The sequence below is a fragment of the Pan troglodytes genome, chromosome 5 (assembly GCF_028858775.2).
Source record: "Pan troglodytes isolate AG18354 chromosome 5, NHGRI_mPanTro3-v2.0_pri, whole genome shotgun sequence".
Classification (NCBI taxonomy): domain Eukaryota; kingdom Metazoa; phylum Chordata; class Mammalia; order Primates; family Hominidae; genus Pan; species Pan troglodytes.
In genome coordinates this window covers 34,205,208-34,221,260 of record NC_072403.2, presented here as the reverse complement: position 1 = coordinate 34,221,260, position 16,053 = coordinate 34,205,208, and the positions used below count along the sequence as shown (strand labels likewise).

General features: G+C 39.4%; 1 protein-coding gene across 9 annotated transcripts; it reads right to left on the bottom strand.

Annotated features, from left to right (window-relative positions):
* Positions 1-312: 312 nt before the first annotated feature.
* ZSCAN26 (zinc finger and SCAN domain containing 26) lies at positions 313-15,705 on the bottom strand. Of its 9 annotated transcripts, XM_009450721.5 has the most exons (8): positions 15,613-15,705; positions 14,520-14,557; positions 12,396-12,416; positions 11,109-11,296; positions 6,391-6,471; positions 5,986-6,303; positions 5,547-5,664; positions 313-2,138 (listed from the first exon to the last, which is right to left on the bottom strand). In XM_009450721.5, the coding sequence occupies exons 5-8, from the start codon at positions 6,403-6,405 to the stop codon at positions 1,237-1,239; spliced, it is 1,353 nt and encodes a 450-aa protein (XP_009448996.1). In that variant the 5' UTR covers positions 6,406-6,471; positions 11,109-11,296; positions 12,396-12,416; positions 14,520-14,557; positions 15,613-15,705; the 3' UTR covers positions 313-1,236. The 9 variants fall into 9 exon arrangements, with proteins under 9 accessions (XP_009448996.1, XP_003950816.1, XP_063668885.1 ...); XM_003950767.6 differs by having other exon boundaries at positions 5,986-6,471; XM_063812815.1 differs by lacking the exons at positions 12,396-12,416; positions 14,520-14,557; positions 15,613-15,705 and having other exon boundaries at positions 10,869-11,163.
* Positions 15,706-16,053: the final 348 nt, after the last annotated feature.

The following is a 16,053-nucleotide window of genomic DNA, read 5'->3' as shown; positions in this document are numbered from 1 at the left end:
CCATCAAGGATGGACTAATTATCTCCAGTCCTTTTCTATTAGAGAGAAAAATAAACTTGTATGAAGTCGCTCATGCTTTTTGTTTTTAAATTATATGCAGCTGAATCTAGTCCCAACCACTACATGAGGGTTCACTGATCTTTTCACATTGGAAGACCGAGAAGTCTTCTCTGGACAGGAATATCCTCTGCAGCTACTAACGATTAGTAAGTGGTATTTGTCACTCTGGTGATATGTTTTGGAGTGGACGCCCCTAATTTTAATATTCTTCATCTGTGACATTCTGGTATTCACAATATAAAGATCATGATCTCCTCTCCAAGCTGACTTTATTGTTTAACTTCCGAAGTATTCCAGAACAAGCAACATTTCAAAATTGCATCATCAATATTAAAGGGAAAAAGTCCAATTTCTTTCATCAGACATTTACTGAATAGTGTCTATGCAGCAGCCACTATACTGGTACTGGAGTTATCAAGTCAGACAGTTGCTATTCAGATTAATTCAGCAAGGTTCATTCAAATTACTCATGAAATCTCTTTCAAAGTCTAAGTAAAACGTTGATTTATAACTTGAATCTTGACATAATGTGGTGGGGAATGGGGATGGGAAATGGTAAAATTACATGAAGCTAACCCTGAAGGCAAGTTCTGAAGTTCACCAGCGAAAATTATCTTTGCTTTTGAAAATGCTTCCACTGGGGAAGGAAGGGGTAAGGCCAGTGGGAGGAATGAGGTGAAGCCACTGGGGGAAAATGTTCACCATTAATCTGTACTTTAAAGACACCTTTGAGAGTAGTATACTTCCAAACATCATCAGTTTTCTTTCATAGGAGAAAGTTGCTATAGCATATCCAAAAATATCAATCTTCCCTTGTTCTGCTTAAGCCTGCAAATCTGTGGGCACTTGATTCACTGCTGACTTCAAAACTCTTACTCAGTCATGAAGCTCTCTATTGCTTAGAGTATATAACCATGCAGTTATGTTACACGCTCTGAGATGTCCTGCAGTGAAGAATGCTGTTTAACTTTGATCCTAGCATATCATCTACAGTGAAATTATTGTGGTCCAAAGCTGACTTCAAGGAAAGCAAAGGAGAGAGAATAGAGGCAGGGAGCCTCCAACTCAGCCCCCAAGAATTTTCTGATGCCACAGTGGGCTACGGTGACTTTTCCTAAAGTGCTGTTTGCTAGTCAATGTGCCTTCTCTGATGTTCTACAAGGAGAGAACACCTCATCAAGCCAGTTTGTCTTTGTGGTGGTATCTCTGATGTTGAAAAAGACCTGACCTTTGCCTGAAGGCTTCTCCACATTCACTACACTGATAGGGTTTTTCTTCATTGTGGATTCTTACATGCTGAGCAAGGTGTGAGTTTAGTCGGAAGGCTTTCTGGCATATGTTACACTTGAAAGGTTTTTCTCCAGTATGAATTCTGTGGTGTCGAATAAGGTCTGAGGTCAAACTGAAAGCTTTTCCACACTCGTTACATTGATGGCTTTTGGAGTGACTATGGATTCTCTGATGGTGGGTGAGGAGTAAGGCCTGACTAAAGGTTTTTCCACACTCCTTGCACTCACAGGGCTCCTCCTGACTGTGAATTCTCTGATGTCGATTAAGGTGAGAGCTGCGCCTAAAATTTTTTCCACAATGGATACATAGATAAGGTTTCTCTCCAGTATGAATTCTGAGATGTTCCAAAAGGCCTGCATTCTGGCTAAAGACTTTGCCACACTCATTGCACTGATAAGGCTTCTCACCAAGATGGATTTTCTGATGTCTGACGAGGTGTGAACTCCTCTGAAAGGCTTTCCCACACTCATGACACTGATGACCTTTCTCTCTAGAGAGGACTTTCTTATGTCCTGTCAGACTGGAACTCTGACACACATCAGACTCGCAGAGTTTCTTTCCCGTGTGTGTACTCGCATGTTCAATCAGGTCCAAGTGCTGGATGAATCTCTGCTCACATTCTGAGCATTTATACTCAGTCTTCTCTTTGGGCTTGGCCTGATGCCTTTCCAAGTTAGAGCCCTCATTATGAGCCTCCATGGGTTCAGATATTTTCCCAGATGACTCTACTCTTCCACAAGAGTCTGTTACTACAATAAGCTTCCCATTCTCAATCCTTGTCTCCTCACCTGCAATATTAAATATATACCACCAATTACTTGTCTTTTGATGCTTGGGGAAAGGAATCTGCAACTAAAAGGAAAAAAAATTTAATGAAGCCATGTGTGCAAAGTAAAAACATTGTGGATGCTTGTGATTGCGTAAAATAGTTACAGAATGGTACACAAGACATTGTTAACTGTGACTGTCTTTGGGGAAAGATGGGGAATTCTGGTGGGAGGTGACTTAAATAGTTTAAATTTTATCATGGGATACCACACACAGAGAAGCTAGCAAGCAAGCAAATAAACTGTCTTAAAGGGCATGGCTGTACAGTCTTGAAGATAACTTGTCACATGGAAAATAAAAAAAGCTAGGTTAATTGAGGCCCCCAGGGCCCATAAGAAAGGGACGATATTTTAACTGAAAATGAAGAAATGTAGATGTGGTGCCCAATTTTATCACTAACTGTGTAATCTTAAAAAAGTAAGGTAAATCATCTGGGCTCTGTGTCCTCATCCATAAAGAAAGAATAATGTACTATAAGACCTTGACAATAACATGAAGTTCACAAAAATGCCTTCGCCTTTCCTAATCTCCTTGGACAGCAGTAACTGTTCTCCTGTGTGGTTCAACAGAGCTTTTATCTCAACGCTATGATAATTTATTCACGTCTGTCGCTCCCTGCACCCCTGATGCACAATGCCCCAAGAGACTGTAAGCACATGCAGAGCAGACTTTGTTTTCTCTAGCACAGAGCCTGGTACATAACAGACATTAAACAAACGTTTACTAAATAAATGGCCTGTGTCCTAAGGGTGAAATTAAATGAAAATAGAGAAAACTTAAGCTCAGATACACAAGCAGACGGGTGAGAAGAATGTGAAGTTTTTGTTTTGTTTCATTTTATATTTTTATTTACCAGTTTTTCTTGTAGCTAAGGATAACTCTTTAAAGGCTAGGAGCATGACTGGGGATGCAAAGTCAGAATGAGAGAGTAAAAGGAAAGCTGGATGGAGAAAATAGAAGAAAGACTCTAAGCAGCACTAATAACAAACAAAAGAGGGTTAATCAGTGTGAGCAAGTTAATTCAGCAGATAAGTAAAAAGGAAAGAGTGGATGACAGCTGAAAGGAAAAGTGAAAGTGAAGGAATTAGTAAGGAGACATCAGAGAAAGGAAGGTCACAGGTGGGGAGTGAAGAAATTAAATAATGTAATAATGTACTGTGTACAAAGACCCGCTACAACAGAATGAAGTATTCAGTCCTACACAGGGGCAGGGGGCAAGAGTGAGAGATTAAGGGAAAGGAATAAGACTCTTCCAGTAATGACATAATCACATATACAACTTTAAAAAAGCAAGAGAGGATGAAACCAAAAAACAACCTGAACTTTGAATATAAAATAACATTTTTAACAGATCCAGAGGGTAAGGGACATTTTCAAGAGTCTACTGACATTACATTCACTTTTTTTGAGACATGGTCTTGCTCTGTTGCCAACGCTGGAGTACAGTGGTGCAATCGCATAGCTCACTGCAGTCTTGAACTCCTGGGCTCAAGCAATCCTCTTGCCTCAGCCTCCCAAGTGGCTAGAACTACAGCTGCATGCCACCATGCCTAGCTATTTATTTATTTTTTGTAGAGGACAGGGTTTCACTATGTTGCCCAGGCTGGTCTCAAACATCTGGCTTCAAGCAATCCTCCCACTTTGGCTTCCCAAAGTAGTGGGATTACAGCAGCCACATTTACTTTTTGTATTTAAACTATACACCCATCACTGATTACATGGTAATCATTTCTGCAGGCTAATTCATTTCTGCAAGGCTATTGAGAAAAGGTAGGCCCCTTTCTTTCAGCTACTTTATTCAGGATGCTCCCAGAAGAAAGGTAACTTTGAAGCTGACTTGGAAATTGAACAGAGGAATAGGTAGCATGTAAAGCATGATTTTACATATAAAACCAGTCATTCATCAAACAGACATTTATTGAGGGTCTACACTAGGCCAGGGACTGTAGCTGACTCAGAAAACAAAACAAAACCCCTTCCCTTTTAGTCTGGCAAGAGAAAAAGAGAAGCAAACTAGAAACTGCAATATAATGTAATTAGTTCTATGACAGAAAAAAAAAGAAGAAATGAAAAAATGTAAGGAGCAAAAATTAGGAAGAAGAATTTCAGTGACAAAGAAAATAAAGGAGGCTGGGCGAGGTGGCTTGCACCTATAATGCCAGCACTGTGAGAGGCCCAAATGGGAGAAATGCTTAAGACCAGGAGTTCGAGACCAGCCAGGGCAACAGAGGGAGACCCTGTCTCTACAAATAATAATAATAAAAAGCCAGGTGTGGTGGCACACACACCGGTAGTCCCAGATACTTGGGAGGCTGAGGTGGGAGGATCACTTGAGCCTGGAAGGTCAAGGCTGTAGTGAGCTATGACTGCACCATTGTATTCCAGCCTGAAGACAGAGCAAGACCCTGTCTCAATAGAAAAACAACAACAAAAAAGAAAGTATAGAACCAAAAAAAAAAAAAAAAATCCAGGTGACATTTAGAAATGAAAGATAGTGGCCATTTACAATAATTTGAAGGAAATTTAAAAAAATGAGTAATGAAGCATGTGGCTTTCTTTGCCTTGATTAAGAAACTAGCAGTACTTGTTTTTTTTTGTTTGTTTGTTTGTTTTTTGAGACAGAGTCTTGCTGTGTCGCCCAGGCTGAAGTGTAGTGGCGTGATCTCGGCTCACTGCAATCTCAGCCTCCTGGATTCAAGCAGTTCTCTGCCTCAGCCTCCCGAGTAGCTGGGATTACAGGCACCCGCCACCAAACCTGGCTAATTTTTGTATTTTTAGTAGAGACAGTGTTTCACCATCTTGGCCAGGCTGGTCTTGAACTCCTGACCTCGTATACCTACCCGCCTTGGCCTCCCAAAGTGTTGGGTTTACAGGCATGAGCCACCATGCCTGGCCACTATTTGCTTTTTTAAGAGATGTTGCCCAGACTGAAGTGCACTGGCACAATCATTGCTCACTGCAGCCTTGAACTGGGCTCAAGTGATCCTTCTCCCTTAGCTTCCCAAGTAGCTGGCCTGGCACTGCTTTTTTTATTCACCCCTACAGTAAGAGGAAGAAGAGCAAGGTGAAGGTCCAGGTTCCCTTTGTACCCTTTTCTTGCTATTTTGTTCAGCTAAAATATTTGGGGTGATAGACATCTCTTATCTCTTGATAGTGGTCCTGATTAGACCACAATTATTTCGCATTTGTGAAAACTCATTGACCTGTACATCTAAAAAGAGTGAATTTTACTACATGTAAATTATGCTTCAGTAAACCTGACTCAAAACAAAAGCAAAAAACAAAATACAAGGGTGCTAAGCACAACCTCAGAGGGAAAGGCACAGTCCACCACGTCTCACACACAGAAGATGCAATCCAATTCTTACCCTTCTCTTTCTCAGGCTTTGTAACTTCACACTCATGCCGAACCTGCTGTTCCTGTACTCCTTTCAGAGGGGCCATCTCCTCCACAAGCATTTTTTGTTTCTTTGGCTGGTCTGGGTCCTAAGGACAATTAGGTATATGGAGGCATAATTAGATATATGTGGGTTTAGGAAACTGCTGTTCAGTAAAACACCTAGGTGTTAAAAAAGAGAAACCCCAGAGGGGCAAAGAAAAGAAGATGGGGAATCTGGTGCACATTCAGTTTTCTCCCAGCAAGGGCCAGGTAAGGTTGAGGTAAGACCTAAGGAAATTAACAGCTAGACTGGAACAAAACTGAATCAAAGCTTAGTAATTCTCCTTCCGCTGATGAGCCCATGTCCACCTGTCTGGCCAGAGATCTCAATTCCTGCATTCCTGAAAAAGAGCACATCTGACCCTTACCACCTGTTGTCCTGTTTCTCCAAGATCCAGCTGCAAATCCTCCAGAACAACAACCACGTCCTCCCTGCTCTCTGGGTGATGCTCCTGCACCCGGGCCTGGAGCTCCTTAGGCAGGATGATCAGAAACTGCTCCAGCACCAGCAGCTCCAGGATCTGCTCCTTGGTATGGGTCTCGGGCTGTAGCCACTGTTGACAGAGCTCCCGGAGCCGACTTAGTGCTTCTCGAGGTCCTGTGGTCTCTTCATAATGCAACTGCCTGAATTGTTTGCACAATGGCTCCTGTCCAAGGCCTTTACTGTTTCCTTGCAGCTTGAATCCCTGTTCCCAAGTAGAGTAGTGATCCTCCCTCACTACCCGAAGCCCCTCCTTCTTCAGATTCAGGGGAGCCAGGGAATGGGCACTCACCAATGCTGTTGCCATCCCCAGCTTCAGACTGCTCTCCTTGTTTTGGAGAACTTTCTTTGGACTGTATCTTCAGAGACACTCCTAAAATTATAGTAACAAGAGTGACAGAAACAGTAATAGTACTGCTAACAAGAACAGTAACATTTTCTTGGGTTTATACATTTCCTATTATCCATTTTTTCGCTCTGAAACAACCATTTCTAAACATACATATAGAAGGAAAAAACTATCTTACAGAATACCATCTAATGTAGAAGGAATAATAGATTTGAAAAATCACCATTTTGTAGCCCTCAAAATAACTGAGGCTAGGCACTGTGGCTTACACTTGTCATCTCAGCACTTTGGGAGGCTGAGGTGGGAAGACTGCTTAAGCCCAGGAGTTTGAGTCCAGCCTGGGCAACATAGTGACACCAGGCATGGTGGCACACGCCTGTAATCCAAGCTACTCGGGAGGCTGAGGAGGGAGAACTGCTTGAGCCCAGGAGTCTGAGTTCAGCCTGGGCAACCAGAGCAAGACCTATATCAAAAAAGGAAGAAAAGAGAGAAAAAGAATGAAAGAAAGAAAGAAAAAGAAAAGAAAAAAGACAAGTGAAAGACAAGGAAATAGAGAAAGTTTTTTCAGACAAAAAAGACACCATAAAGCTGTTGGATGTTCAGTGTAGTAGTTAGTTATGGCTGGGAAAACGTTATATGGAGCCGGAATCCTGGGAAACATCTACATGTAAGAAACAGAAGTGAGATGGAACTGGAAAGGTAGGAGGAGAAAAAAGACAATAGTATCCAGAAGGTCAAGGAGGTCTATTTCTGTAAATGTGGAAGGGTGGAAAGACCCTGGGCCTTAGACAGGCCTGGGTTCCAATCCAGCCCTGTCACTTACATGTTGTGACCTGGGGCAAGTTACTTATCCTTTTGGACTTAGTTTACTCATTTGTAAAATGAAGATAATACCTAATTCACAGAAGTTTTGAGGTAAATGAGATAATTCTAAAGAACAGAAGGAATTCACTGATTTATAAGGGAAATGATATGAGCACAGTGTTCAAGAGTGTGAAATGCTATAAGATGGTGAATTAATCTAAGATCTGGCATAGACACTTGATTCAAAAACAAAGATGTCATTAGCGACCTCTGTGAAGGTAATTTTGGTAGTGAGAATAGCTAGCCTGCCATAGGAAATGAGAAAATGGAGAGTGAGCATAAATGACAAATTTCAAAAAAGTAATACATTGAATGGAACAAGAAAAATAGGGCAGAAACTAGAAAGGGCTAATGTAGAGTATAAGTATTTTTGTGACTTCAATCACTGTCCTTATGCTGATGATTTCCTTATTCTTCAGGTCAGATATCTCAAGTGTCAGACTTGAATTTCCTTCTGCCTATTTGGGACCAGGATACCCTACAGAAGCCTCTCAAATCCAACATGTCAAAAATGAACTCAGACAATTCCCTACCATCCTTTGGGGCAGGCCCTGGTATGTGGGGATTTAGCATTCTTGATTTTGACTATGCTTGAGTATCCCTATAGATCAGTGAAACACCATCTGTCAGCTGCTGACACATGCCTTTGAATCAATGTGCATGCGGTAAGTGGGAGAACGGGAGAAGGCTCACTTAATCAGTGGCTTAGCCTCCCAACAGTTTGCTGTTATGTATTCCTGAATGTGTATATAGTTAACATTTCCCAGCTGATAATTATTTTTCTTAGTCAAAATGAACTTAAACTTTAAAAAGCCAATTCCTAGTATTCTTAATATAAGGAAAAAAGTCCAAGAAAGTGATGATTATCAGTGAAACCCCGTGTCTACTAAAAATACAAAAAATGAGCCAGGTGTGGTGGCACACGCCTGTAGTCCTAGCTACTCGGGAGGCTAAGGCAGGAGAATCACTTGAACCCAGGAGGTGGAGGTTGCAGTGAGCTGAGATCATGCCACTGCACTCCAGCCTGGGCGACAGAGTGAGACTCTGTCTCAAAAAAAGTGATGATTATTAGCCAGAAAATAAAAGATTGGTATTGTAATGGTTAATTTTATGTGTCAACTTAACTGGCCACAGGGTGCTCAGATATTTGGTCAAACATTATTCTGGATGTTTCTGTGAGGGTGTTTTTGGAATGAGATTAACATTTAAATTGGTAGACTGTTGACTAAAACAGACTGCCCTCCATAATGTTGGTGGGCCTCATCCAAGCAGTTAAAAGTCTGACTAGAACAAAAAGGCTGACTCATCCCTGAGTAAGAGAATTCTTCCTGTCTAAAATGCTTCAAACTGAATCATCAGCTTTTTTCTTGCCATCAGACTTGGAACTAAAACAGCTCTTACTGAATCTCAAGCCTATGGCCTTCAGACAGGAACTACACCATCAGCTCTCCTGGTTCTCAGGCCTTTGGGCCTGAGCTGGAACTAAACCATTTGCTCTCCTGGGTCTCCAGCCTGAAAACTCACTCTGAAGATACTGAGACTTGCCAGCCTCCATAATGACCTATGCTAATTCCCTATAGTAAATCTCTTTCTAGATCTCTACCTATCTTTACCGATATAGATACCCTAGTTATACAAATAATGACACAAATACAGGCATATGTATATATATACATAATTCGTATTATTGTTTAGGTATATATACCTGTATTCGTATTTTTTATATATACCTGTATTCGTATTATTATATCTATAGAGATATCTATACCCATATCAGTATATATCTATGCCACATACATATATATATACTGGTATCTATATCAGTATTGGTATATAAATAAACATGTGGTATGATGTTGATATGTATATATAGGGTATGATGTGTTTTTTTTTTTCTTTGAAATGGAGTCTGCCTCTGTTGCCCAGGCTGGAGTACAGCAGCGCAATCTTGGCTTACTGCAACCTCCGCCTCCCGGGTTCAAGTGATTCTCCTCCCTCAGCCTCCCGAATAGCTGGGATTACAAATGCCTGCCATGACACCCAGCTAATTTTTGTAATTTTAGCAGAGACAGTGTTTCACCATGTTGGCCAAGCTGGTCTCGAATTCCTGACCTCAAGTGATCCACCGTCCTCAGCCTCTCAAAGTGCTGGGATTACAGGCATGAGCCACCGTGCCTGGCTGGGTATGAGGCTGAATTAGTGGTGAGTTCATTCTATAATGTGATTAAATATATCAAACACAATATATAATAAATAATTTGATAAACTGTTTTGGGAGAAGCTCCATCTACCCAGCTATTTGAGCCAGAAAACTGACCATTCCTTCCTCCTTTAATATCTCATGTATCTGATCAATCAAGTTCTATTGATTCTATTGCTTAAATATCTCTCAAATCAATCCACTTCTCATCCCCTTTGCCATTGTCTTCTCCTACCCAGACCACTGTGACAAACAGACTGGTCTGAGACACCAATCTATTTTCCACACGCAAACAGTGATCATTCTAAGGAGGATATGAAATATTATTATGTCCCTGCTATGCCTGTTACATATAATGGCTGATTATTACCCTTAGGATCAAGTTCAAAACATTTAATATGGTTTAAATTGTTTTTTGATCTAATAAAGTACTTTATTTCATCAAATTTGCAATACTCCTTCTTGCTCCTTGGCCCTTCCACAGCTTATTCCTTCTGCTTGGACCACCCTCCAACCCTCCAATTTTCTTCTTGTTAATGCCCACTCACACTTCATGTCTCAGCATAATAAAACAATGAGCCAGGACAACTATACTACATGTTTCACATATATTAATTATTTAACCCTCACACAACCCTATAAAGAAGACACTATTCCTAATTTCTTCGTGCAGAGAAGGAAATTGAGACGGGGAGAGTTGAAGAACTTACACGAGGTACCAAAGCTAAACCTCAGATCTTTTCTCCAGTATCTCTTGCACCCACAGGCCCAAAACCTTGGATTTATATTTGCCTTCTTACTGTCACACCCTACATCTGACCCAGTAGCAAATATTATTGTCTCTATTTTCAAAGCAGATCATAATCTGATCACTGGCTCAAGATATCCTTATCTCCCACCTGAATTACTTGGAATTTTAAAAAATTACTCTTAACTTTTAAGTTTTCTTGATTCCATTCTTGCCCACCTACAATCTATTATCATCATGAGTCTCCAAGTAAAGAAGCTTTAAAACATAAGTCAGATCATGTTTTCTTCTGCTCAAAATCCTCCAAAAACACACACCAAAAAAAGACAAAATTCCTTACACGATACAGTTCCCATTTCCTCTACACTCTTCCTCTCCATACCCCACTCTCTCTGACATCATTCCCTACAAATGTCGCCTTTGTTCACTGCTCCAACCGCTCTGGTCTCCCCGTTATTCCTCAAATATGCCAAGCAAGCTCCTGCTTTAAGACCTTTGCACTTGCTATTCCCTCTACCTAGAAAGTTCCTGACCGCAAAAGCCACTTAGGTCTTTCCACCCACCTCCTTCAGATTTCTGCTCAAATATTACCTTCTCGGTGGCGCCTACCTTTAATATCTACTTAAAATTGCGCTGAATGGATGAAAAATATGCAGCAGAAGGTTGTACTCTGTTTACCAGATCCACAGCTTCATCACTCTCATAGGCCCCAGGGCCGACACCTCCGCTACGGACCCCGCCCCCTCGGTCGAGGGAAGATTCTCTGCACCCGCCGGGAAGCAGCTGCTCCCTAGGCCCCTAGGCCGCAGTTCCGCCCCAGCCCGGGGCCCAGCTCCAGGGTCCGCTCACCTGGCCAAGGGGCCTCAGAGGACCCAAACGCTCCGAAACACCGTCTTAGCTCATCGCCGAGTGTCAGCTCTAGCTCTTCGGAGCGCTTTCTTCTCCGCTCTAGGAACGCTGGAGGACCTTGGCTCGATGGTGCTGCCGCTTAGGCATCGCAGAAGGAGACTAACATGGGTGCTGCCTGCTGAGGACGGCTGGGAGGGTCATTTCGTTGTGAGCTAAGATTGTTGGGGGGTTTTTTTTTTGTTTTTTTTTTTTTGTTTCTGTTTTTGTTTTTGTTTTCTCATTTTAAAGTGGATGTTTATTTTATTCATGTAAAAACAGGCCAGCTCCGTTGAGTGTTATCACAAACAGCCAACATTTTCACTTTGCTCACATAAATAAAACACACATACTTCGCCATTTTTCGCAATTTAAAAATTCATCAAACACAATGGCAAAAATAATTGTCAAAGTATTTCGAAAATTAAACTAAACAATGGACATACGTTTGGATTGAAAGGTTTAAGGTAAGAAGAAATTAGGGCTATTACTGTGAGAGAAAATAAATCAACAACACTTTGCAATCAATGTAAGTTTCAGGGGGAATAAAAGGAACAGATATCACTTTATCAAAATAAATTCTACAACAGAGAACAGAAATAGTCTCTCTTGCCCACAGCATCACAAACTGGGTTTTTATAGTTTTTGAATAAGATAAACTCTTTGAATGCTTATACATTGCTAGTGGGAATGTAAATTAGTTCTGCCACTGTGGAAAGCAATTTGGAAATTTCTTAAAGAACTTAAAACAGAGCTCTCATTCGACCCAGCAATTCCATTATTGGGTATATACCCAGAGGAATATACTGTTCTACCATAAGGACCATGCATGTGTATGTTCATCACAGCACTTTTCACAATAGCAGAAACATGGAATCAACCTAGATGCCCATCAATGGTGGACTGGAAAAAGAAAATGTGGTACATAACACCATGGAATATCATGCAGCTAAAAGAATGAGATCATGTCCTTTGCAGCAACATGGATGCAGCTGGAGGCCATTTATCCTAAGCCAATTAACACAGGAACAGAAAACCAAATACTGCATGTTCTTACTTATAAGTGGGTGCTAAACATTCAGTAAACATGAACACAAATGGGAACAACAGACACAAGGACTTCTTGAGGGTGGAGGGTGAGAGGAAGGTGAAGATTGAAAAGTTACCTATAAGGTACTATGCTACCACTTTGGTGACAAAATCATTTGTACACCAAACCCCAGCAGTATGCACTTCATTCATGTAACATACCTGCACATGTACCCACTGAACCTAAAACAAAAGTTGGAAGAAAGAAAAAAAAAACCTTTAAAAAATCTGAACAAACTTTTGTGTTTAACTGATCAGTTGACAGAAGCTTTGAAATATCATTAAATATACAAAACATTGTACTGACATGTAATTTATTCAGTGTTTCAAGCATTGAAATTATCATAACAGAAAAAAAAACAACCAGTTTCATTATCACAAGCAGTTATCTTTTCTTCTTAAGTGTCTGAATGTATCTTTGAAAGCATATTTTTAAAGTAAAAATTAAATATGTTTACTTTAAAACTTTTCATTAGGCCAACAAATCTAGTCAATATGTGTTACTAATTAGAAGTCAATATTCTTTCTTGAGAGGAAAACTCATATATCTTATTTTTTAATATCTAGAAAAGGACCTTTTCAAAAATTATATAAGGGATAAACATAAAGAAAATTTAATTTAAATAGAAAGCAAATACTATATCCTATTTACTCCCCCTCTAAAATTCCCTACTATGACTAGTTTCTTAAATCTGTCACTTTTATTGTCAAGGCTGAGATTATTGCCATTGCACTGGATATCCCATGAAAATCAAAACCTTTAAAGTAGCTAGACAAAGAAGAGTTTTTTTAAATTTTCAAGGTGTGCATTTTTCATTTAAACAGTCTGTTTGTACCTTTTGGGAGGGGTAGGGGTAGATAAGGTGAGAATAACTCAAAACACTGTTATCACCAGGAGAGACAAAATACTAAAATACAAATCAATTTTCAAACTTGAGGTTTTCATTTTCCAGGATTATCCTTATTTTTGTAAACTATAGTGATCATGTTTCTGCCAGGTCCATTCATACGATATTCAAGATAAGAACTTTCTTTTCCATAATATCAGTAGAGATGCTATTGCATTATGAGTCATGTCACCATGCTCCAGCATAAGATTTACAGTTCTTATCTTCTGGTAATGATGCTTCCTGCTCTTTTCTCTGCTTCTTATACATATACAGCAAGGTCTCATTCATTACTCTTGAGTTTTAAAATAAGTTATTTGTCCAGTGATTGTTCTAAACAATCAAAGCCTACAAATGAATCTAACAAATTTATAGCTTAATATTAGGAACCTATAACTTTAAGTCACCCATATTAGGCTGATAAAGAAAAATCATATAATCTTCACAAATGCTACAATATCATTTCATAAAACTCAACATATATTTCTGACTAAAAGCAGAAACTCCTAATAAAAAATAAATAGATGGATGATTCCTTTATAAGGCAAAAATAAATACATCTCAAATATACCAAAAACCTCCCTTATATTTGATGGTGAAATCTTAGACATATCCCCCATAAATTCAGATTAAAGTCTAGCTGAATTCGTTAGGCTAAGAATAAAAAGAGCAATTTTGCTAAATGTATGCTTTCTTACTCCCTAAATTGCTGGTGGCTAAGGTTAAGAAACACCTTCCCTTGTGCTACAGAACTTTAAAACAAACAAACATGAAATACACATTAGACCCCTTATGCCAGTGGGAGATGTTTATATTTTGTGAAACACTACTTTTGTTAATTCCACAAAGTCATATAATGATGGTCTGTGAGAACATTAATGCTATTTCATAAAATGTATCAATTGTAAATCAGCACAGCCTCACTAGTTTGCTTTCTTAGGCTGTTTCTCAGCACTGAATAAAACTCAGTGTAACTCTAGTGGCTAAGACAAGTTATTTGATCTGTTCAACTTCCTGCTTGAGCAGAGTGAAATAATAAAGTGATTCTGATGGTTTCTTGAAATGTAAACGTAATACAAAATTTTCGTTATACTGTTTTTCTTCTATTTCACAATCCATAGCTACATACTCTGGGCAAAACTACTTCAAAGGAAAAGTTGTAACCCTTTTTATTAGCTCCCCTGAGACAACAGTGATCTGCAGTCAAATTCCAACTCTTGAAATCTCTTTTAAGGCAGATTTATTGGCCAAGTCCCTCTCTAATAGCAACATTAAATGGCAAGTTAAGCATAACTACAGCAAAAAAGCTATCATGAGTATTCCACTGTAGGCATTAGACATACTATTTGTTGCATGGTGTGTATTTTATCTTTCTGGGAAAGAAGCTCACCGATCTTACCTTGGCTTACTTAGAAGTCAGTTTCTCAGCTGCATCTTCTTCCAAGCGAGAAAGATAAAGATATTTGTTTGGCCACTGTTAGAAAACCTTTTTAGTCTTTAACGGGCATTATAGTCAAGTGTCTCTCAGAAAAACAAGTCAAAGGTAAATAACACGGAGATATATTTGCAAGATATTTGATAAAGATCTAATTTATTAAAGAGTTTTTATGACCAGTTAAGAAAAAAGACCAACAACGCTATAGAAGAGTGGACAAAGGTTATCAGAGGAGCAGTTCACATACACACAAAAGAATTTCAAAAGACTCATAAATACATCTATGAAAGGATGCTCTATCTTACTTTTAATAATAAATACAAATAAAATGCCATTTTCACCTTAGATTGGGAAAGATCAAAACGTTTGAAAATACAATATTGGTGATGATGTTGGTGAGTGTGTAAACATAGAAGGTGGTGTTGCAATATCTACTAAAATTTAAAAGCACACAGAGCTTAAATCTGGCATTCTTAGTCTTTCCTTGACCACTATATCAAAAAAGTTCCCCCCAATTCTGTCTCTAGCCCGTTACTTTTTTCACATCATACTGTAATTTGTAATTTTTGCCTGTTGGCTTTTATAAGTCTGTCTCCCCCAGTAAAATGTAAAATTCTATGATGGCAAGGAGCAAGTCTAACTTGTTTCTTGGTTTATCCTCAGTACCAGCCATAGTGCCTAATACATAGAAAGCACCTGATATTTTCCCTTTGTTTCAATAATTCTATTTTGAGGTTAGCATTTCTAGATGACCAAAAGGATTCTTTTTGACCTAATATTCATCTATTTTTAGTTGAATATGCTACAGATATACTGTCACATATCCACAGAGGCTTTCAATATAGTGCTCTGTGATAGTAAAATACAGAAAAACATCTTAACCATCCAACAAAATATGGTGCTTTCATATAATGGAATACTACAAGGTTATCTAAAAGAAAGAAAGATTCATATGTATTGATATAAAACATCTCCAGGATGTATTAATTGAAAAGATCAAGGTGTCAATCCATGTGTATCATGTGGTATAGTTTGTTCTAAAAATGGAAATACGCACATGTAACAGCATGTCTATCACCAATATGCCACAACACCCTTTGGCAAAAATCTCAAGGTGGTGTGGTCCAGTATCAGCCATGTCACATCCTGTGGAAGGGTAAATGTGCCCTTCCACATCACACTGCCCTGTCAGATTCTAGAACCCCATTTCCTCACCTTCAGTTCTCTGGGGGCTAATCAGTCTTTTGAACTTTGAAAAGGGGGTTATCCAAATGAGATAGTTTGGCTAGTGTTGAATTAAAGTCTCAGGGGCCAGGCACATATCACTGAATGACAACAAAGGCCTTTTAATAGACCATGAATGGAGCTCACTCGGAAGTTTTCCCAAGACTGGTGCCAGCCAGTCTCTTGTTGCTAATTCTCCTGTCCTTGTGGTCCCTCCTGATCTGGTCTTCTCCTCATGAGTTCTGCTAACTACCTTATTCTTCTTCTAGTTCTT

Bases quoted from the DNA above. Each gene is read 5' to 3' on its own strand.
- ZSCAN26 (XM_003950767.6), bottom strand. From the start codon at position 6,405: ATGGCAACAGCATTGGTGAGTGCCCATTCCCTGGCTCCCCTGAATCTG. The intron at 5,665-5,985 runs GTAAGGGTCAGA...AATTGTCCTTAG, and splicing joins GAGAAACAGGACAACAGGTG to GACCCAGACCAGCCAAAGAA. The intron at 2,139-5,546 runs GTAAGAATTGGA...TTAATATTGCAG, and splicing joins AAAGCCTGAGAAAGAGAAGG to GTGAGGAGACAAGGATTGAG.